At 37.6% G+C, this 23391-nt stretch overlaps 1 protein-coding gene across 1 annotated transcript in view; it reads right to left on the bottom strand.

Moving 5' to 3' along the window:
• Positions 1-23391, bottom strand: part of rcan2 (regulator of calcineurin 2) — an 82243-nt gene that overhangs the window by 57772 nt on the left and 1080 nt on the right. The window contains exon 2 of the mRNA XM_084091165.1: positions 19530-19747. Within this exon, the coding sequence (XP_083947291.1) occupies positions 19530-19745 (216 nt within the window). The 5' untranslated portion in view covers positions 19746-19747. The remainder of the gene's footprint in view (positions 1-19529; positions 19748-23391) is intronic.

A 23391-nucleotide genomic window follows, 5' to 3' on the forward strand; every position in this document is an offset into this window, starting at 1 on the left:
TGCAGTTTGAAAGGAAACAGTTTTGAAGAAGGCTGATATAGCACTCAGCTGAGCTTGATATGAGTTTATAGGGCTTCTGTCCATGACTGTACAACTTCTAAGTGCAGTGTAGCTAAGAATTTATGGGAACAGTTTTCTTGGAACCTGAGGCCCCTGGTCACTTTGGAATCAGAGGATTTTTTTGAATACTTCCAAAATCCCCCAGCTTAACTTCCCATGGAAAGTTTCTGGAAATTACCCTGAAATTAAATATATAAAAAAAAGATTAATAATTGAATACAAATATTTATTATTACCCTAAAAAATATTCCTGGAGTAAAATTAGTGTTATTAAACTACCCTGAGTTTCCCCTATATGTTGCAATGTGTATTATAAGATATTATGAATATCTATATACTACATTATATATACAGGCTTATATATCGTCAAGTGCTGTCAGACGGACTAAACTAAATTCATCGTGCAGCTCTAAAAGCTTCACAATATTAACATTTAAAGAATATATTGTGCAAATTTAAAAGCTATACAGCCACAGAGAAATAGCTTTTATCTAAACCACAAAAGACTAGTAATTATATACACAAGAGAGGACAACAGAAGAATAAAATTGTTAAGCATTTTCAGTGAATATCCATGAGCTTTAAAAAGAGCTGTCACATCTTGAATAGTGAACTATTCAACCTCAAAACTGCTTTTCATTTATAAAGAAAACACAAACCAGGATACTGAAGCAACTGACAGTATGAGTCAAAGTAGAAATGTAATGACCTTTTTATTTTGATGATAACAACGATACTGTGCACGTGGGATAAAATACTGCATTTCCTATTGTTTCAACTATACATTACATTACATATTGCTTATATGATTAGTGCAGGCAGAGTAACAGTCAACAGGCAGAAAACACTGTCAGATAGGAGTCAGTTGTTTAAGCACGTGTAGATTCTTGTTGTCTTATTTTACATTATCTAAAAAAACATTGAACTTGAAGCAAGATATGTTTAATAGAAGCAATACTGTATAAGATATTGAGACTTGTTTAATAAGTGCATTTTGGGGTTTTTTCACTTATTTTAGTAAGTAATATGAAGTAATATACTGTATTTCTTGTGGAGTATGTTTGGGGACTGAGTATTTTTAGTTATCTTTATATATAGACAACAGTCTATAGAATGTCCTCATTTTAATAGCTCAGTAAGGGTGTGTGTGTGTGTGTGTGTGTGTGTGTGTGTGTGTGTGAAACAAGCAGGCATTCAGGACCTCGGAGAGCTCCCTGCGTCAGGTATGACCACTGACTCCCCCCGACAGACAGACAGACAGACACACACGCACACACGCACACACACACACACACACACACACACACACACACACACACACACACACCCCTCATGAGTCCTGTCGAGGTTATTATGGCACACACAGCAGCCCTGGGCAACCGGGACACACTCTGGATATTTCCATCAACTTTCCACTCCAAAGCAACAAGGCAGGAAAAAAACAGCCCACATTTTCCCCTGCCAATACACACACACACACGCTCACTTCCAGATAACTACTCTCCCTGACTTACCGGTCTCCTTATCTCTCACATACATGGTTCCTGCCAGTAAACAAACTAAATAACAATTTAACGTCAGAGCAGCTGAGGTAAACACCTCATTTACAATGCAGATTCTGAGTAATAGAACAGCTAGTTTTCATATAACCCACATGTCAGATTGCAACAGGGCATTTGAGAGTTTCGTTTCCCATTTCAAGCCTTAAGCTTTCTCTGATCCCGGAAGAAGAGATTTTATCCAGGAATCCCCCAACTGTTACCACATGGCAATCTGCACCACCGACTGGCCACAGAGGTACATTATCAACAGATATAATACATCCTAGTACAAGCAAAAGATAATTCATTTGCGTTCGACCAGGCTGCTACTGAAAAAGTGCACATATAGATATGTGATGCACTGGTTATACTATGAACTTCAACGTGACATGATCAATTTTCCTCTTTCACTTGTCCCTCTACTAATTTTCCATTTCTCTCCACTGTTCCCTGTATAACAAAGAGGTAAAACTAGGGTGTTCTAAATGGTTGTCAAGGTGTTTCGGGTGGTTTCTAGGGTGTTGTTAAGGTGTTCTGACTGTTTGCCAGGGCATCTCTATGCGGTTGCTAAGTTTTACTGAATGGTTTCCACACTGTTATGGGTGGTTGCTAGAGCCAGTGTTATTTTAGTATTGTTTATATACTATGATAGTATTTATTCATATTTTGAATGAGCTTTAATTTTATATTTTCAGATTTCATTTTAGTTTAAGTTGGTTTAATGCTGTTAATGCATTGGTTGCAATGCTGTTCTGGGTGGTTGCTAAGGCGTTGCTAGGGTGGGTGGCTGCCAGAGAATCCCAATGCTGTGACTTGTTGATAAGGTGTGGGTGGTTGTTAAGGCATTGCTACATGGTTCATAGGATGCTCTGGGTGGCTGCGAGGGCGTTGCTATGTGGTTGCTAAGGTGTTCTGAATGGTTGCAAAGCTGCTTTGGGTGGGGTGGGTGGCTGCCAGGGAATGACTATGCTATTGCTAAGTGTTCTGACTGGTTGACGAGGTGTGGGTGGTTGCTATGGCGTTGCTACGTCGTTTGCCTGTATATGCTCTGGGTGGCTGCCAGGGCGTTGCTATGTGGTTGCTAATATGCAGTAGATATAAAAAAAGAGAAGAAAAAAAGGAAAAGGTTGCTGTAATGCAGCATCCTGGAGCTGGAGGATGAATAATGATATTCACATATGCCCTTGGCACTAAAAAAGATCTCAATGAGTCTTGAGCTGGCTATTTGCATTAAATTTACAAGGTGGAATAAGAGTGACACAAGCAAAAATTCACTGGTGATTTGCCAGGAGATGTGATGGAAATGATATAGCGTCTTCTTATTCAGCAGAAATCCTCCCTGGGCATTTAAACACTTATAGCAACTGACAACAGCAAAGCTGAGATCCAGAGATCTGACAAGTAAACCAGACAATATTGGCCAACAGCAACACTACAGCGTAGATAACAGCTGAAAATAAACAACTGCTGCAGATAAACTCCCTGGTCTCACATGAAAAGTGAAAAATTAAATAGTTGTTTTAGGATGATACATATCTTTACAAACAATTCACTGCACAGATGCATCAGGGGAATTGAAATATTATTTCTTAATTAGATAAATACGTAATTCGGCAAGGAAACAGGCTGGATCTCATTTAATCTCCTTCCCGCAAACACTAAATACCATGTCTTAACTAAAGACATGCTTGTAATCTGCTAGCATTAATAGGCTTTGTTTGATGACATTATGCACTGTTTTACTCTTTATTTATCTGATAGGAGAAGTTTGTTAAAAAATGTCTGCTGAGAACAGCAGATAAATAAATTGCACATCTTTCTGACAGGTAAATAAAGAGTGTCAGCCTCTTCAACAAGGCAAGATTGAATCTAATATTACATTCCTCCCATGTGGCCTTTTTATGTGACGACAAAAGCATGAGGAACACGATGAAAAAGCAAATAAGTCATTAGGTGATGTGTAATTAAGCATCATATTGGAAATGTTGATCTTAACGCTAGGCTAGATGAATAGGAAACAGTTGTTTGTTTGTTTATTCTTATTTCTGTGTAAAAGCCGAGATTACAAAAGTCTTTAGAGAAATCAAAATGTTATTTTGAAAAATGACAAAGTCATGAACAATGTGGCGCAGGTCCCAGACTAAAGAAAAACGAATTCATTTTCACCTCTGGCTCACTGAGACAGTTGTGTAAACAACAGTCGATAGAAGCTCTGGGAAATATACAGTTCCCAAAAGAATGGCATGAGCTCTAAATTTCAATTATTAATAAAAGGTGCTCCAAACAGCCAAAGGATCTTGGGTTTTTATATTATACAGTATATTGAAGCATTATATATTACAAGATCTTTGTACTAGTTCAGAATACGATTGCGAGTGTGATGTTGCTTTTTACAGTCCTAAGTATACAGTAACTTATGTTTTAGACAATGCTGACAGTCTAATTTTGCTCGTAAATATCTCCAAACAAATCCACAATCGAATAAACCATTGAGTGTGTTTGAGCAACAGAGTAGGTGGTGTTACTCAATCACGCATTCGTAAAAGCAGTCTTTTATTTAGTTCCTAAATGAATGATTGTTTTTGAACAAATAGGTTGACTTTAAGATTCAATGACTCACTCATTGTGACGCTTGTTTCGTTCCTGAATGAATCAGTGTTTTGGAACAAATCAGAATGAATCAGTGATTCATGCATTATAAGTGACTAAAGGAACTGTTTTTGAATGATTCATATAAATGAACGACTAAAGACTGGTTTAATGATGTAACCTGCAGAAAGAGTCCCTGAAAATCTCCACATTTTTGGTGAATTACTACTGGGTGAAGTGTAAAAAGTATTACGTTACGGTTAGAGTATATCATCACATCAATTTTAAATCTGTGCCTGTTATATGTCATTGTAAAAAAAAAAAACACACAACAAAATATGACACTGTAATATGTTAAAAAGCTTTACTGAGGCTTTTCTTAGAATCAGTGGAGTAAAACCCCTGTTTTGTAAGTGGTCATGTGACAGTGGCGGGGGTGGACTGGTTTTAGAGCCAGTCCCTGCTTACAGAGAAATAGCTCAGTGATTAGAAGAAGATGTCCATCATGATGTCCATATGTATCCTTTGCTACTATTCATAAGCAATTGCAATGTACTATTAATATGCAACTGCCTTTACTCATCCTGTGATTTGTGTGGGTCCCAATGCCCCATTATAGTGATGGGGAGTGGGCACACTATACTATCAAAAAGCCCATCCTTTGGATGAGACGTTAAACTGAAGTCCTGAATATCTGCGATCATAAATAATCCCAGGATGTCCTTCGAAAAAGAGTAGGGGTGTAACCCTGGCATCCTGGCCATATTTTCCCACTGGCCTCTGTCCATCATCAAGGCCTCCTAATCATCCCCATATAATACACTGATTGACAGCATCAATCTGCTTTCTAGTGCAATATGGCTGCCGTTGCATCATCCAGGTGGATGCTTCACACTGGTGGTGGTTGAGGAGATTCCCCTCTTCCATATGTAAAGTGCTTTGAGTACCAAGAAAAGCGCTATATAAATATAACAAATTATTATTTATTATCAATTTTTATTTTTGGTTGAATTGTCCCTTTATAACATGAAAAATCACCTTTAAGACAGTATAGAAAGTCATAAAAAGTTATGTTATAAAAAAACAGAAAGTCCTTTTGTCCATTATGAGCAAATGTATGTGCCATTAATTTGCTATAAATATATCTGTTAACATTAACTGTGCATAAATTTAGCATATATCTTAAAAGAGAATTATTGGAACGAATGGGTCCTGTCCCATTTCTACAGTCATTACTCATAGCACACACTTTGATAATGTGTGTGGAAATTGTCAGGGTTGGAAGTCACAATGGCACTAATCTCTGCGCAGGATTCTTAAAAAGAGCCTTGCTGTGAGTAATGTGGATTGAGTGAGCTATTTCCAGCGCTCGGTGCAGTAAAACCTCACCCTGACTCACCGTGCATACTTTAGGAGGACATTCATATTTTACCAGCATTATAGCTCGCAAAAAAACTTCCTCAGATCTTCCCTCTGTAGCGGTCTCACAGTAATACACTTTAACACTTCACAACGATGAGGAAACATCCAAGCAACAGTTTGTCAAGTTAAAATGTTTTTCAAGGATTCTTGCAAGGTTATATTAAAACTAAAACTAAGATGAAAACTTTTGATTTAAAGTCCCCCTGCAGTCAATAATTCTTTCATCTAAAACCATAGACTGTATAAAACCATGGACGTAGTGTCCGTGACATCACCCGTAGGTTTCCGAAGAGCCCAAAGTGGGTGGAGCCGGCCGTCGCCATCTTGGCAGCGCGTCACTCCCGAATAACCAAAAATGTGCAAAGAGGTGGGATTAGCTGAGGCGACGTGACGATAACAGACAGCAGACAAACGGCTAGTAGTGACAGCAGCGCAATCCACCCGTCACTCAAGTGGCCACGCCCTTAATTATGCAGAACTTAAAGGCTTAATATAATTTAAATGGATGAGTTAGAAAAAAATCCACCCCCCTCACAGTTGTCATGAAGGGCAAAATTAGCTATATAGACCAAAACCACTTTTTGTACCAGGCTGTAAACATAATTTTTTCTGTTGTAAATTCGGGCATATTAAATCAAATCAAATCAAATCAAGTATATTTGTATAGCGCTTTTCACAATACAGATTGTATCAAAGCAGCTTCACAGTATTAAATTAAAATAAAATAATACAACAAGGTTTGTTTCTAGTGGAATTTATTGATTGATAGAATAAAATTAAATATCCCCAAAATATCCCCAACTGAGCAAGCCAAAGGCAACAGTGGCAAGGAACCGAAAAAACTCCATCAAGTGACCTAATGGAGAAAAAAAAAACCTTGGGAGAACCCAGGCTCAGTCGGGGGCCAGTTCTCCTCTGGCATTTATGAACTAGAGGCCGGATTGTAGTTTGAACTGTAAGATTAACAATATTATATGAATGCCTGGCCGAAAAAGATGCGTCTTTAATCTAGTTTTAAACTGGGAGAGCGAGTCCGAGCAACGAACAGTATCAGGAAGACTATTCCAGAGTTTCGGAGCCAAATGTGAAAATGCTCTCCCTCCTTTGGTTGATCTGGATATCCTAGGTATGACCAAAAGCCTCGAATTTATTGATCTTAAAGCGCGCGATGGATTATAGGGCGATAGAAGATCCGTTAAATAGACTGGAGCTAAGCCGTTTAGGGCTTTATAAGTCAGTAGCAATAACTTATAATTAATACGTTAATATTATTAATTATAATTAATAATATTAACAGGGGTATATGGGATTGACTCTCTTTTGGAGCCTGTCTCTAGCGGCCAGTCGATGAATTGCAGTTTAAGTCACTTCCGTGTTGGATTCAAGAGAGAGAACGGAAGGTTGCCACTAGCCTAAAACTCATCTTTTATAATCTAAATGACATATTTAAATATTTTTTATGTGAAAATAATTTATTTATGCCATTAAAATATCTTGATTGTAACTTTACACCCTTGCTTCATTTAGTGTAGTGATTTCGGTGACTTAAAAAAAAAAAAAAAGCTACAATAAGTACACTAAAATTAAAACAATTAGAGCAAAGTAAATCTCCACACTGTCTGACCTTTAGCATTAAATAGGCTGTTTTGGGGAGGATTTTTATGTCAATAACCACTGGCTGACCTTTTAAAGGCTTAAGCCTTGTCATACATACAGTACACTGAACTCATATATATATATATGTGGGAAAAAGTCCATGATTTGTCAGCTTGAAGTTTTAAAGCAGGGATATTGTGCTCATGGCCATGTGAATTTAAGGTGTTACTCATCTCTAAGGATGAAACTATGACGGCACCAACATTCTCTAGTCTATTAGAGGACTTTTATATTCATTGTGGTGCTAATCCATGTAGCAGCTGCATCCTAATAGACACTCTCTAACCTTTGATTACAATAAATCAGAGCCCAGAGCTTTTTGGCTATCTTTCCAACAGGGTTTGATTTGTGGTCTTGAACAGAGAGCAACGTCATTGCCCCTGCATACAAAGGTTAAATGGTAGGCAGCTGTGGCATGTAATGCATGTTATATGAATACAATGCTGAAAATTAATTAAATGTCAGATGGCCAAAAATTGGCTATGTTTAGAACAGTATACATACAACTCATACTGAACATTTTAACAGTTTTTATTCCAAGATGCTAATGGATGCCAGTGAATGCAACGTGTTTACATTTACATTAATTCATTTGGCAGATGCTTTTATCCAAAGTGTCTTACATTGCATTCCAATATACATAGTATAATGTTGCTTTTGGGCGGAAACCTCGTGTCTCTATATATTATTTTTTTTCATAAATCATTACTATTGGTCACCCAGTATGTCTGTCTGTGGGTTTTGCAAATATTTAACCAATGAAAAGTATTAAAAAGAGCTTGTGACTAAAACTCTTAACTCCATTGGATCCTCAAACTGCCACTAAAACCTCATACTGTAACATGGCTACAGTAAACTTTATAACCTGTAAGGTGATGAAACATAATGCGATGCACTTACTGACTCAGATGCATACGTTCTAATGACGGACAAAACAAATATGTCCAAATTCTCCGAAATTCACTGGTCAAAACCCTTGTAACTCCATTTGAGTTTGATTTTGGTAAAATGTTAATAATATAATGTCACATGCAAGTGTCTGAAGCAAGCAGCAAATCAGCATATTAGAATGATTTCTGAAGTGCTAATGGCTGCTAAAAACTCAGCTTTGCCGTCACAGGAATAAATAAAAACTAATTATATATTAAAAGAGAAAATATTTCAGATTATTGCTGTTATTACTGTATTTTTGATAAAAATGAATGCAGCCTTTTTGAGCATAAAAGATTTTAAAAACATTTTAAAAACATATAAAAATCTTACCCATCCCAAACTTTTGAACAGTAGTGTAAGCATAGTGAATTTTATTTATTCAACAGATTTTTCAATCATTTTTCAGTATTGAATGAAATAATGTAATTAATCATAATAAATACTATTCAAATATAATTAATCGTGATATTTATTAAATTTCTCTGGCCTTGTTTACCATCTTGAATTAAAATTTTCACTCAGCTCAACGCAATGCATTCTAGTATTACCTTCATTGCTGCCAAAGTAATGTATCTTAGAAGGCATCATGATTATGCTGCCAACAGCCTTCATGTATGATGCCTTAATGTGTTGTCTATAAGCAACACACTAGTTTTTGGAAAAGAGTTACCGTATTCCATTGACACCGGATTGTTATGAAGTGTCGTTAACACTTAGAAAATGCTATAAGAGATGGCCGGCGGATGAGAGGCATGAGCGTTATGTAATGGGGCTGATCAGGAGAATGCAGGGAGAGAGCACTATGATGACATAAGCATGAGTAGTGACTAGTGAGTGGGAGGTATTAAACCCCCCTGGCAAAAACATTGAGCGCAGCACTGGGAACAGGTACAGCAGAGAGGTCATGCACACGTCATGCACAGTTCCGCATGGATGAGCAACATTAATGCTAATAGATCCCCATTCATGTATTTAACCTTGACAGTTTGCAAAACAAGAACCACAGCATCACGTATCAGTGCTAGCCAGCACAATAAAAGAGTGACACTGGAATGTTAATAGCTCACTTGAGGATAGCATTAGCCGTTTTTTTCTGTGTCCCTGCACTCTATAAACGTCATTGAAGAGAGCAGACGTCTGATATTTCTGCAGTGTCACATTACTGGGCTATGGTTTCATCCGTTTGGTGAACTTTAGCCTTTCAAGCAGGAGGCTGGGGTTAGTAGTCAAGCACACACACACTGGAACAGCCATAGTACTTCGGCCCGAGGAAAGGAATTCATGCAGAACAAAAGGCCATACTTGTAACTCCACTTAAAACTGATATGACCATATAAAGCAGAACTCATGACCAGCAAGCTTGATTACATAATCCCAATGAAACTAGAGCTCCTCTAAACTCTTCTAGATTCCTCTGTCTTTTGTCAGGGTTTTGTAGTGACATCATATAGGAAACTGTACAAAGAAGAGTCCATTTCTGTGCATATTTCAGGTCATTCTGTACAGTTTTTCTGTCTTTGGTCCCAGTAGGATGCTGGCGTGTTGGTGCCACAACCATGATGGGTCGTTTGCTATTCAGAACTGAATTCAGAATGCCTTTCAAATTCCAACTGAATTCCTGAACTTTAAAGTTCCCGTTCTTCGTGATCCCATGTTTCAAACTTTAGTTAGTGTGTAATGTTGCTGTTAGAGCATAAATAATATCTGTAAAATTATAAAGCTCAAAGTTCAATGCCAAGCGAGATATTTTATTTAACAGAAGTCGCCTACATCGAACGGCCCGTTTGGACTACATCCCTCTACTTCCTTCTTTAATGACGTCAGTAGAACAGTTTTTTGACTAACCTCCGCCCACAGGAATGCTCCCTCAACTCTACCGAAATTCGTTTATGTACTTGCGCACTTCTTATAACTTACTGTGTTTACTCAGCTCTTACGGTGATTTTCTGAAGTAAAACTGACGCTTCATCTTTTGTGTGATGTACAATAAACTTTATTAAACTCATCAGTATATGTTTGATCATCATTCAGACAGCAGACTTGTAGGCTATTAATAAATAATGGATACATACAAGCAGATGACAAATACGTTATAATAACCGTAATTAAACTACTAAACTATACCGGTTTCATCTCTATACAGCACTCTGGCTCTGTAGGCATTATTGTCAGACTCGAAATGAACACCATTACTGAGAGTTTCTGATATTATCATCATTCCGTGAGGTGATATTGTCCTGAGAGACTGAGCGCGAGCTCATGAAGCTCCGCCCCCTGGGTCGTCCAGCAGCAGCTTATTTGCATTTAAAGGGCACACACTAAAACAGCGCGTTTAAACATGCTGTAAAAAATTATCTGTTGGGTATTTTGAGCTGAAACTTCACATACACACTCTGGGGACATCAGAGACTTATTTTACATCTTGTGAAAAGGGGCATAATACGGGACCTTTAATTGAGGTAAGTCAAGTCAAGTCACCTTTATTTATTTAGCGCTTTATACAATACAGATTGTTTCAAAGCATCTTTATAGTGCGTGGCAACCAGGGTGGGGTCGAGAGCCGTGGGAACGGAGCGTGGCTGGTGGCGCAAGTGATGATGAGCATCACCTGCGCACCACACCTGACGTGAGTCCCATGGAGCCGGAATGATAAAAGGAGGAGTGATGACAGTGAAGGATGAGAGAGGACCAGGCCTGGATTTTATGTTATGTTTTATTATGGTTATATGCTTTACTTTCATCTTGTTTTGTGTTTATTTTTGGATTAAAGTTAATGTCGAATGTTCACCGGTTCCCGCCAGCTCCTTCCCTTATCAATGAACTTCGTTACGCATTGATAACAGGACAATGATTAAATGATGCAAGCAGAAGTCATTTCGGCTGTACAGCAGTTCTAAAAGAAAATAGTGTAATTATTCAGCTGAAGTCAGTTCAGTGTTGATTCATCTCCGTTGTAAAGATCATCAATTATTAAATTAGTTCCTTTTTTATCTATAAAGCAGTTCTGCTGAAAACAGTGATGTCATCGTCCAGCTCAGTTCAGTTCTCATCCAATAGTGTCAGTGCAGTCAAATCAATAATATTGTTGAATATTAAGTTTCCCCAGCAAAGCAAGCCAGAGGCGACAGAGGAAACAAACAGGATGTAGAATACCATTCTGACTGACAATCATTAAAAAATATTGTTCTTCTACATTTTGGTTACCTGGACCTTCAATGGAGGGACAGAAACCTCTAAGGTGTCATTAAAATACCTTAATTTGTGTTTAACCAAGATTAACCAAAGTCTTAATGGTTTGGAATGACATAATGACAAATTATGTAATATTATTAATAATAATAATAATAATAATAATAATACGTTTACTTTCAGAAAACTCAAGGTCGCTTTACAATAAAGTACAAATAAACATGACAGAAACATGACATAGAAACAATACAAATAAACTGAGATGGATAACATAATAGATAGAGGTACATAAACATAAAAATCAGATCATAGATTTAGGGGTCAGTGAAACAAATAGCAAAAAGATATGTTTTAAGGTGGGTTTTGAAATCGTGTAATGATGAAAGTAATAGAATTCCAGAGAGTTGGGGCAGCGGTACAAAAAGCCCTTCCACCAAACGATGATAGTTTGTGCCTACGGATCATCAACAGACCGGTATCGGAAGATCTAAGTGTGCGAACTGGGGAGTAGGTATGGATGAGATCAGAAATATAGGGGGGGCAAGACCATGGAGTGCTTTGAATGTGATAAGGAGTATCTTGTATTGAAAATGAAAGCGAACGGGTAGCCAAAGAAGTCTGCGTAAAATCGGAGTAATGTGGGAAGATTTCTTTGTGTATGTAAATGATGACAGAATATTTATTTTGGGGTAAACTATACCTTTAATTTAATTTAAATAATTTAATATTTAATTTAAATGGTTAGTTCACCCAAAAACTAACATTCTGTCATCATTTACTCAACCTCATGCCGTTCCAAACCTGTATGACTTTCATGACAATGGCAGAGAATACATTGAGCAGCTATATTAATTGTAGGTTTTATTGCTGATTTTAATATTTATTTTATGCCATTAAATGCATATTTTGTATATTATGTGTATATTTATATATTATGTGTATATTTATATATGGGGGGGGGGGCGCAATGGATAAGACACATGCCTCTGGTGTGAGAGACCCGGGTTCGAATCCACTGTGAGACACCAATGTGTCCTTGAGCAAGACACTTAACCCCTAGTTGCTCCAGAGGCGTACGACCTCTGACATATATAGCAATTGTAAGTCGCTTTGGATAAAAGCGTCAGCTAAATGAATAAATGTAAATGTAAATAATGAACAAAAAAACATTATAAAATAAATCAATTATTAAATAGAGTGAAATGTTGTTTTACTGGTAACAGCGAAGAATATGGCTCAAACTGGGGGCCTTCATCACACACAACCCTTGTAATTTGAACACTACATGCACTGAAAACAGCATATCTGAAGGATAAATCTCACTCTGTCTTTCTGCATGCTTGGTAATCACTACCCTGTCGCAGAGAACATTTCTCTATGTTTGCCATGCTAACAACTCAAGTGGCAGCTCATAAGTGAGACACTATGTGAATCATGTCTAGGTTTACGTGTGTGACATTTCCAAAGTGGAGATTGTATTGATGCAGGGTGAGCTCAAGGGAGAGACGCAGGAAAAGTCTATGACGGATAGCCATGACGTACCGCTGGCTGACGTGGGTAATTCTATCAGTAAATGCCACCGCCATATTAAAACTATAAAACGGCTCTTAGTATGAAGTACACAATGAGAAGACGAATGTCAAATAATGTTAAAGGGATAGTTCAAAATGTTTTATTTTATCATCATTTACTTCCCACTATGTCACAAAAAAAGATATTTCGAAGAATGTAGGTAACCACGTAACAGAAACCTGTTTCTGTTCCCACTGACTTCATATGGACAAAAATGGTAAGTCAATGGGAACCAAAACTGTTTGGTTACCAACAGTCTTCAAAATATCTTCTTCTGTGTTCTGCAGAAGAGAGAAAGTCATACAGGTTAGGAACAAGATGAGAGTGAGTAATTGATTTTTTTTTCTATTTGGCTAGGCTATCACTTTAACTGGTAAATGACAATTTGTCTTTGAATGCTGCTTGACAAAGTCTTCCCTGAAAGTAAAAAAAAAAGTTTCATTAGCTTAAAGTTTGAAAGTTTGGCTGTCCAAACAACATGATTAGAAAGAAAGACAGTTGGTTTTTAGACTTGACAGAAGAGTCATTCCACATAATTTGCATTGCATCAGCTCTCCGCGTGGGCTCCAGACTGCCTGATTTAGTAAAATCTGTAAGATTGCTTTCCTATTCTTAGGGAGCTAATAACGCCATACGTCTTTAAATAGATCCTATGCATCACCTGGGCCTTTCGGGTTAATATAATCACAGCCTACTAAATTGATTCAGCGGCTCAGATGCACAAGAAGTGCATCTTCCAGAGGTGCCAAACACAATCAAACATTTTGACAGCGCTGCGAATCACGGCTGAAGGCAACGGCACGGTGCTGATGCTCCTTTGCAACAATTTGACCTCCCTTGATCAATCAGCAAAGAGGGGGCACTCGACAGCAGTCCGCGTCCAGGCGAGAGGGGAGAGCGGGAGAAACGAGAATAGCAACAGCCTATTCTGTCTCGCTGTCATCTGTCATTAAGCTTCATAAATCTGGAGCATTCCATTGCTCTCCGGATGTTAGCCAAATCCAATCAGGGATGCTGAATACTCTGCGCTGAAGGGATTGCAGGGTCACAGGGGGCTAGGGCCAAGCAACAGCCGGCTATGGGGGTAGAATGTTTAAAATGCAATAATCTCATACACATGAGTGAAAAATAAGGATAGAAATATAATAATAACTTCTAAGATGATGCAGATGACCTTATGGCAGCTGACTATAATAGCATCTATGCGTTTCCAGCATGTCCTTGTGGTTGCAGAAACTTCATTTTCCAACCTCTCTCTGATTCCCTGAATCATTAAGACCTCGAAATCACGTCTCAATCAGTTAATAGTTATGCCAAGTACACACAAATTCTATACATTTAAAATATGTAAACTAATAAATAAATAAATAATTCATTACAACATTCTTTATTTAACAAGTAATTATAGATTACTGGTAATGATTATTGTGAATGTGTAGCTAAGATATCAGGCTAATCTCCTATTAGGGTATCTGTATGCTATGCTAGTACATAAGCTAACTAAAACAGATATGTTGCCAGAGATTTTAAAATAGGACCCAATTTGTCACTACCTCAGTACTGAATTCAAGTGACCGCAAATCATTTCTTGGTTATGTCCAATTCAAACAAACTGGGAACTGTTACTGTGACTTGTACATTTGTATACAGTAATTAAGCTTGTGAAAATTATAAGTTGTTGATATAGAATCAGAACATGGTGTATCAAATACTTTTATTTATTTTTTTAAGTCTGAAGTTTTTGATTACAAGTCCACTTTATAAGCAAGAAAAAAATAATTATTCAAGCTAAAATGCTGTTTAGGTTATGGTGACCGACGATAGCATATCCTTCGTAGCTCCATCAACACAAGTTAAATAAATGGGCCAGTCAGTCCCATTACACCCATTAATTCAAAACTGTCCCCTTCCAATCAGTGACAGATTCATTAAACAGCAATCAGCTGAGTAGCTATCAGAAAGCTTCTGCATCCCACAACCATGTGCTCTGTAATCAATTTAGAGGAAAGGGAGAAGATCTTTATCAAGAGTAAACAGTTCAGCAAAAAGCCATTTATGAAAGTTGGCCAATCCAGGATATGCAATCATGCTCTGTTAATCGGTTAATATTTCATGGCATTTAAGTCAAACATTAAGAGCAGAATTATCAGCACAATTAGCTGGCTAATTAAGTATATGTTCCCTCCTTTATGATAGGGGTTTGTATTCTGTAATAGACACTATAATTGAAGTTCTCAAAGAAATGAATTATTCTTTACATTCTTGCTATGTGGCTAAAGAACTGTTTGGCTCACAGTTTTGCTCAAACACAAATTGCTGCGTTTATTTGACCCTAGAGTTGTCAACAGCCATGTTTTATTAGATCAATGTTATTAACAAATATCAAAGTAAAATGTTTTAAATAATAAAAAAGAGAAACTATCCAGGTTTAGAAAATATACATTATTACTACAAATAATATTTAATATAAATCATACAACCTGCTTTCTGCAGGTTACATCAATATGCCAGTAGGTGGCGACATGTGACTGTTTTTATGAGTGAGTCACTTACTCAGATGATTTGTTTAAATCATTAATTCATTCACGAATGAAACTAGTGACTAGTCTTTAGGTGTGTTCGACTTTTGCAGACCGACCGGTGTATGACATCAAAGTTCTGCGAGAGCGATGTCATACATCGAATGATCTGTGCAGTGCCGCTTCATGACGAACACACCTTTTATTATAAGTGAGTCAGTGAATCGTTCATTCAAACGATTTGTTAGGTGACTTTGTTTGTAATTATTTTTATTGGCAGAGCAAAAATTTTCACTATTGTGCCTAAAAAGGCAGAACTCAGTTATAACTTCTTATTTGTTGAACTGTTTTGATAATTTATTCATTTTTAATTAGGACCAGAACTGGTACACTATTAAAGGGCACTATGATGCTCCTTTTTACAACATAAAATATAAGTCTTATGTGTCCCCAGAATGTGTCTGTGAAGTTTCAACTCAAAATACCCCACAGATCATTTATTATACCATGTTGTAAATTACCATTTTTTTAGTGGAAGCAAAAACATGCTGTTTTTGAGCATTTGTATCTTTAAATGCAAATGAGCTGCTGCTCCCCACCCCTTATCCAGAATAATGCTGTGCCTTTACAGCTGGTGCCTCAGATACTCTCCCAAAAACAAAACATCTGTTTGGTTTTGATTATCATCTATCATGGTCATGCTTACGTGACATTGCAGTTTTTCTTCATCATTAATGTTTATTTTTAATTTGCATGCATTTTAAAGCCATATCAGTTTAAACTTCTGAAATATGATTTTCTGAGCACACATCCGAAGCACGCGCACAGAAAGCTGGATGTCAGATGGCGTGTCTCGTGAGTATTAAACTAAGTTCTCTTTCAGATCTTATTGCGCTTAAACTGTCAAATACACACAAGGTTATATAAAAACACAAAGTTCACAAACACAGTCGGTTATGTCTGTGAACGTAAACAGCAGGGAAAGAAATTGCATGTGTATATTAGATCTGTGTATTAAAGTGACAGCAGCATAATATACAGCTGTCAATGGATTTCATCAAAACGATCTTTATTTGTGTTCTGAAGATGAATGATAGTCTTACAGGTTTGGAACAACATGAGGGTAGAGTAATTAATGACAGACATTTTAATTGTTTTCTGAACTATCCCTTTGACTGCTGTGACGAGAAGATAAACAATGTGGCAAGATAAACGGAATGTGTACAGCTCACTCAGGGGAGGAGCTAAGCTAATAGAGTCCGCAGATTCCGTCACCAGTCGTGGGCGGGGCCTGTTCCAACGTGACATCACATTGAAGAACATTCCTGTTTCAGATTTATGGGGAAAATAACAAACATGGATGGATTTTTACCACAATAGGGTGATTATGTACAGACACTATGGATGCATAATTATGTTTAAAAAAAACAATACAAAAGTGAATTTTGCATAATAGGTCCCCTTTAAAATAAATATCTGCATGACACCCACAGTGTCACAGTGTTGTAGTGAAACTCTATTCGGGCTACAATGTAACTTAACTTTTAACAAAAGCATTGAAGCCACACAACCTTGCCCCAAACCAAACTAACAGCATGGTACAACAAAGTCCCTGATTATGGATCACTGAATTCCCCTTAAAAACAATAACTTTCAACACTGTTCTTGTTATGTAAGGAAATTAACCACATGAGTCATGCCAAGTCAGGTTCAAGTTAATGCGAGGCAAGGGGACACTTTTCAAGAATACTGTGTGCATGTTCGTATTAGTGGAGTCATTCAAGAGTAAAAGACAGGGCACTTGTTCTATTTCATAAGGAGCCCTTCTGGAGCCTGTGACTCAATGGAGCGAGTCATGGACCACCTTTTATACAGCCCTTCAATCAGATGATCTAGTCTGTCTGAGAGTAGCTGTCAGGATGGATCAGTGTAAGAAGTGTAGCCTATGTACGTGTGTGTTCAGATTTCTTTTTCCATGTGTGTGTGTGAGATGCAGGTCAGAGAGGCAGACAGACATGGTAGAGCTCAGCATATCACATGATCGGTGTTCTTAAAACTGTTCGAAGAAGGTCTGGGCTAAATATTCAGCTAGAGGTCAAATATTCAGTAACTGCTGTGTTTCCTGTTCCAAGCATGGTTGATGTAACATTCAGGAGACATAAAGAGCTTAAAGTTGGCATTACATTTTCTAAATGTGTCTTAATGATCTCATTGTGATTCATCAATTCATTCATTTTTTTCTTTTCCCATATAATTGAATCAAAATGATGATGTCAAAACTACATCTTCCGGTGAAACAATAGACTTCTCTCTGGTGGCGTATGCCAATCATGTTTTTCCAATCATTTAGTCCACTTCAACCCTGCCCGTCTGCATTAAGATCTGCCTCCATCCAATCAAAAACCGATGGACAGAGCCAAGTCCTGTTCTACATTATTTCTTTTTCGATAATCCAAAAATGTACATCACGATATGCAAGAAATTATCGGTCGCTACCTCTGTTACATTGCCAGGTTAGAGACTATAGCTAAATGATCGAACGATCGATCTTAAAAGGAACAGTTTACGAAAAAAGGAAAATGATGTGACTGTTTTTATGAGTTATGTCATAACTCATAAAACATAACATGAGTATAACATGGAACTCATAAAACATAACATAACATGAGTCATTATGTCATCATGTCGTTCTGCCATGAAACACAACATGAGATGTTAAGCAGAATGCTAATATTAGTAATATTTTGTCAATTTTGGACCCATTCTCATTTACTTTTATTGCATGTAGGGTTAACATTCTGCTTAACATTTCCTTTTGTGTTTAACAGAAGAAAATCATATGGGTTTGGAACTACCTGAGAGTGAATATGATGACAGAATTTACATTTTTGGGTGAGTTTTCACTCTTTAAAGTTGGCATGAAATGACAATTCTATCTATTATCTACATGCATATTCATCCATGTATATGTTTCATTTTTAATTCTGTTATATCAAAATGTCATAACTGGATTTTCTGGTGAGAATTTGGTGATATACTGTATGCAGGAATTCTCCAATCATTTATTCTGCTTGAACTCCGGCTCTGCAAGCTCATGTTCATCTGTCACTATTTTTGAGTGCAACAGCCAAAAATCCAATCGACAATCAACAAATGAATAGTCTCCGCACTTTTTTTGTGATAATCCATTACACTTGGATTTGTCACAATAAAGAAGAAAAGATCTGTCGCTACTTCCATTTCATCGTGACTCCAAACATTTCTCCCATGTTTTATCACCAAAGCGTTGAAGCCAAAAGCTCATTATAACTTCTATTACAGCTTTTCATTACTACATAAGATAGCTTTAATCAGCCATGCAGCCTTTTGGTTCTATCTGTATCTATTGTGAGAAAATAAGATGCTGAATTGAAAATATGGGAAGAAACATGATAGTTATCTGCATTTTGTCAATATTTTTGCATAAGCAAATCATACCAGCAACAAAACCACAAATAGGCTTTCATAAGAAGTGAAAGATACTCCCTTGCCTCTAAGTGTAAACTCACTCCTTAGAGCGTTTGCAAATGAGGAGAAAGCAGCGGCGATGAGAGCCCACAAGCCGAATTTCACACCTGAAGTGGCCTACATGTATAATTGGGTTGGAGAGGCCTAATTCAAAATCATGTAATGCAGGTCGAGGGAATTGCTTTTCCACTGGAGCATTCTAGCATTCCTACCAATCAAATTGCCTTTGTTCCTATGTCTCCATGAGGTTTTTTACTGTGCCACAATACATTTAAAACTATCTAAAGGGGGAAATATTGTTTATGTTTAATGTTCTGCTCCTTTCTTTTCATGCTCTTTGACTCTTGAACTCAACCAATCATGTGAGGTCGTAATCTGAATAACGAGGAGGCTGAAAAGTTTTTAGAATCCTGTTTGGAAACAATCATTTTTGTGACTCCATTTGGTGCCACTAGCGCAATGAACTTCCATTTCAGCTTTACAGGAGTGATTTTTAAAATTAAGTGCTGGTGAATATGTGAGCAATTTCATTTAACCTTACCTTGCCCTCATGGTCTTCAAATACTGATTGGTCGACGTTGCAGGCGAAGAGGGACATGGGGAGATCATTGAAGTCGGTGATTTGTTGGAAACTGTCTCCCAGTGAGGACTCCCCCACGGTGGACTGCAGGACTACCAGCTCCTCTCCTCCTAGGAGGTAAACCCGCTGGAGGAATGGAGCACTTCTCATGTTGGCAAATAAATGCTCTCCCTTCATGGCTGTAAAGGGTACACAACAATATCAAAACTGAGGATGTTTTTCTAATATCACCAATTGCTTTCAGGATATACAGTATTCTACACTTTACAGTCCAATTACAATGTTTTCCATTGACATGTTTGCTTTTTGGCATGACTAAGGTCACTAAACATGAGAAATATATGGTTCCTTATTCACCAAATGAATAATCAATATCTTTCACCAAATGTTCTTTGTAGCTATACAAATTAAAGGGTGAAAACAGTAACAGCAAACAAAAAAAACAGTCAATACTCAAAATTACAAAAGTATATATACTCTTAAATATTGTTTAATCCACATGATTTTTTTTTCAATTGTTTACAGGCTGTATTCTACACTTTGCAGTCTACTTACAACATGGGTGAAGCAGAACAGAAACAGGAACTGGACTGACTAAAAACCGACCTAAACTGACGAAAAAATAATCAATATCATTCAACAGATCTTCTTTGTAGCTATACAAAGGGTCAGTAACAGTAAACGCAAACAAACAGAGGCAATAATATATAAGTATACTCATATATTGTTTAAAACATATTATTTAATAACAAAACAGGGAAAACTAAAAAATCTACTTAAAGTACCCTCACATTCTGTTGATGCTAATATATATACAGTGAGGAAAATAAGTATTTGAACACCCTGCTATTTTGCAAGTTCTCCCACTTGGAAATCATGGAGGGGTCTGAAATTGTCATCGTAGGTGCATGTCCACTGTGAGAGACATAATCTAAAAAAAATAATCCAGAAATCACAATGTATGATTTTTTAACTATTTATTTGTATGATACAGCTGCAAATAAGTATTTGAACACCTGAGAAAATCAATGTTAATATTTGGTACAGTAGCCTTTGTTTGCAATTACAGAGGTCAAACGTTTCCTGTAGTTTTTCACCAGGTTTGCACACACTGCAGGAGGGATTTTGGCCCACTCCTCCACACAGATCTTCTCTAGATCAGTCAGGTTTCTGGGCTGTCGCTGAGAAACACGGAGTTTGAGCTCCCTCCAAAGATTCTCTATTGGGTTTAGGTCTGGAGACTGGCTAGGCCACGCCAGAACCTTGATATGCTTCTTACAGAGCCACTCCTTGGTTATCCTGGCTGTGTGCTTCGGGTCATTGTCATGTTGGAAGACCCAGCCTCGACCCATCTTCAATGCTCTAACTGAGGGAAGGAGGTTGTTCCCCAAAATCTCGCAATACATGGCCCCGGTCATCCTCTCCTTAATACAGTGCAGTCGCCCTGTCCCATGTGCAGAAAAACACCCCCAAAGCATGATGCTACCACCCCCATGCTTCACAGTAGGGATGGTGTTCTTGGGATGGTACTCATCATTCTTCTTCCTCCAAACACGTTTAGTGGAATTATGACCAAAAAGTTCTATTTTGGTCTCATCTGACCACATGACTTTCTCCCATGACTCCTCTGGATCATCCAAATGGTCATTGGCAAACTTAAGACGGGCCTTGACATGTGCTGGTTTAAGCAGGGGAACCTTCCGTGCCATGCATGATTTCAAACCATGACGTCTTAGTGTATTACCAACAGTAACCTTGGAAACGGTGGTCCCAGCTCTTTTCAGGTCATTGACCAGCTCCTCCCGTGTAGTTCTGGGCTGATTTCTCACCTTTCTTAGGATCATTGAGACCCCACGAGGTGAGATCTTGCATGGAGCCCCAGTGATTGACAGTCATGTTTAGCTTCTTCCATTTTCTAATGATTGCTCCAACAGTGGACCTTTTTTCACCAAGCTGCTTGGCAATTTCCCCGTAGCCCTTTCCAGCCTTGTGGAGGTGTACAATTTTGTCTCTAGTGTCTTTGGACAGCTCTTTGGTCTTGGCCATGTTAGTAGTTGGATTCTTACTGATTGTATGGGGTGGACAGGTGTCTTTATGCAGCTAACGACCTCAAACAGGTGCATCTAATTAAGGATAATAAATGGAGTGGAGGTGGACATTTTAAAGGCAGACTAACAGGTCTTTGAGGGTCAGAATTCTAGCTGATAGACAGGTGTTCAAATACTTATTTGCAGCTGTATCATACAAATAAATAGTTAAAAAATCATAAATTGTGATTTCTGGATTTTTTTTTTTAGATTATGTCTCTCACAGTGGACATGCACCTACGATGACAATTTCAGACCCCTCCATGATTTCTAAGTGGGAGAACTTGCAAAATAGCAGGGTGTTCATATACTTATTTTCCTCACTGTATATATATGTGTTTTCCTTGTATTGCTTTAAGATATTTATGAACTGTATTTTCTCTGTACACCCAGGCAGCATAGGAAGCGCTTGTCCTCACGACAGGTGACACAGAACTAGAACAGTTACCTCCCAGAACCCCGTTGAGCAGATGTTAGGCCTAACCCCTGGCCTCGGTAACTAATGCTCCACCAAAAGATTAGCCTAGGTGATGGGCTTAAAGCAGAACTGGTCTCTTGTCAGCCCACAGAAACAACAACGGCAAGTGGGGAACAGCTTGCACACATTTCCATAGAGCTTTTCCACATGCCCTTTCTTCCCATGATCCCCCCCCTGACAAGCTTAGTCCGTGGGCAAAGCCAGCACTGTCGCCGGTGTCACACGCACTGTTAAATCTCCCGCAGCTATTTTTGGGATCAATAGCCCATCACCAGCCACACACACACGCTCTCTAACACACGCGTGCTCTCACTTTCACTCAAGGCTATAGATAGAGGCTGGAGCTGTCTGGTTCATTCTTGCCCTGTGTAAACGAGGCTAAAAATAGAATGAGGACTAATGAAATGCAGAGATTGTGAGGAACTTGATTAACATGAAGACTTCCAGACAGGGATCAATTTCATTTACAATATTACAACGACCCTGTTATGAGATAAGGATGTGCATAAACTATGCATGAGCATAAGCATGATTTAAATGACATAAGCGCTCAGCTTTAGATTTTAAATGCCTTTAATTTTGGAAATGGTCTTTAAAGCTCAGCCAAAAAGCATAATGTTTAACTAAAGCTATAGACATGTTTGCTTGTTGGAAATATATGGTTCCTCCTAACTCACCGAATGAATAATCAATATCATTCACCAAATCTTCATTTTAGCCATACAAACTAAAAGGAGAAAACAGTAAAGGTACACACTAACAAATACAGGAAACAAGCATACTATTAAATATTGTTTAATCCACATTATTTTTTTTAAAGTAGGGGAAACTAGAAAGCTGCTATAAATACCATCATGTATGCTTTGTTAATATTGACTTTACTCTGACCCCAAATTCCCCAATGATTTTTTTGTGTATTATGTGTATACACACACAAACAATTATATAACCAATCTCTTAATTAATGAATCTCTTATTAATCCCTTGTTTCCCCGATCAAATTCTTTTTGTTTTCATGACCTAATTAAAACCCATTTGACAGATGTTATTTTGGAAAATTTGGAAGGTTATTTTCAGAAATATGACTGCTCTCCAATATTGTTTTGTGTGTGGTCAATCTGAGATACAGCATATTCTAGAAAAACTGCATTAAACAATTATAAATAAACAATTGGCTAGTGTGCACACTAATCAGAAAATTTTATTTTATGAAACTTATTTTTAACTTTTTATTTTTATTAAAAGGGCCTTGGGGTCT

Source organism: Abramis brama (genome assembly GCF_963993115.1).
Source record: "Abramis brama genome assembly, chromosome: 18".
Lineage (NCBI taxonomy): Eukaryota > Metazoa > Chordata > Actinopteri > Cypriniformes > Leuciscidae > Abramis > Abramis brama.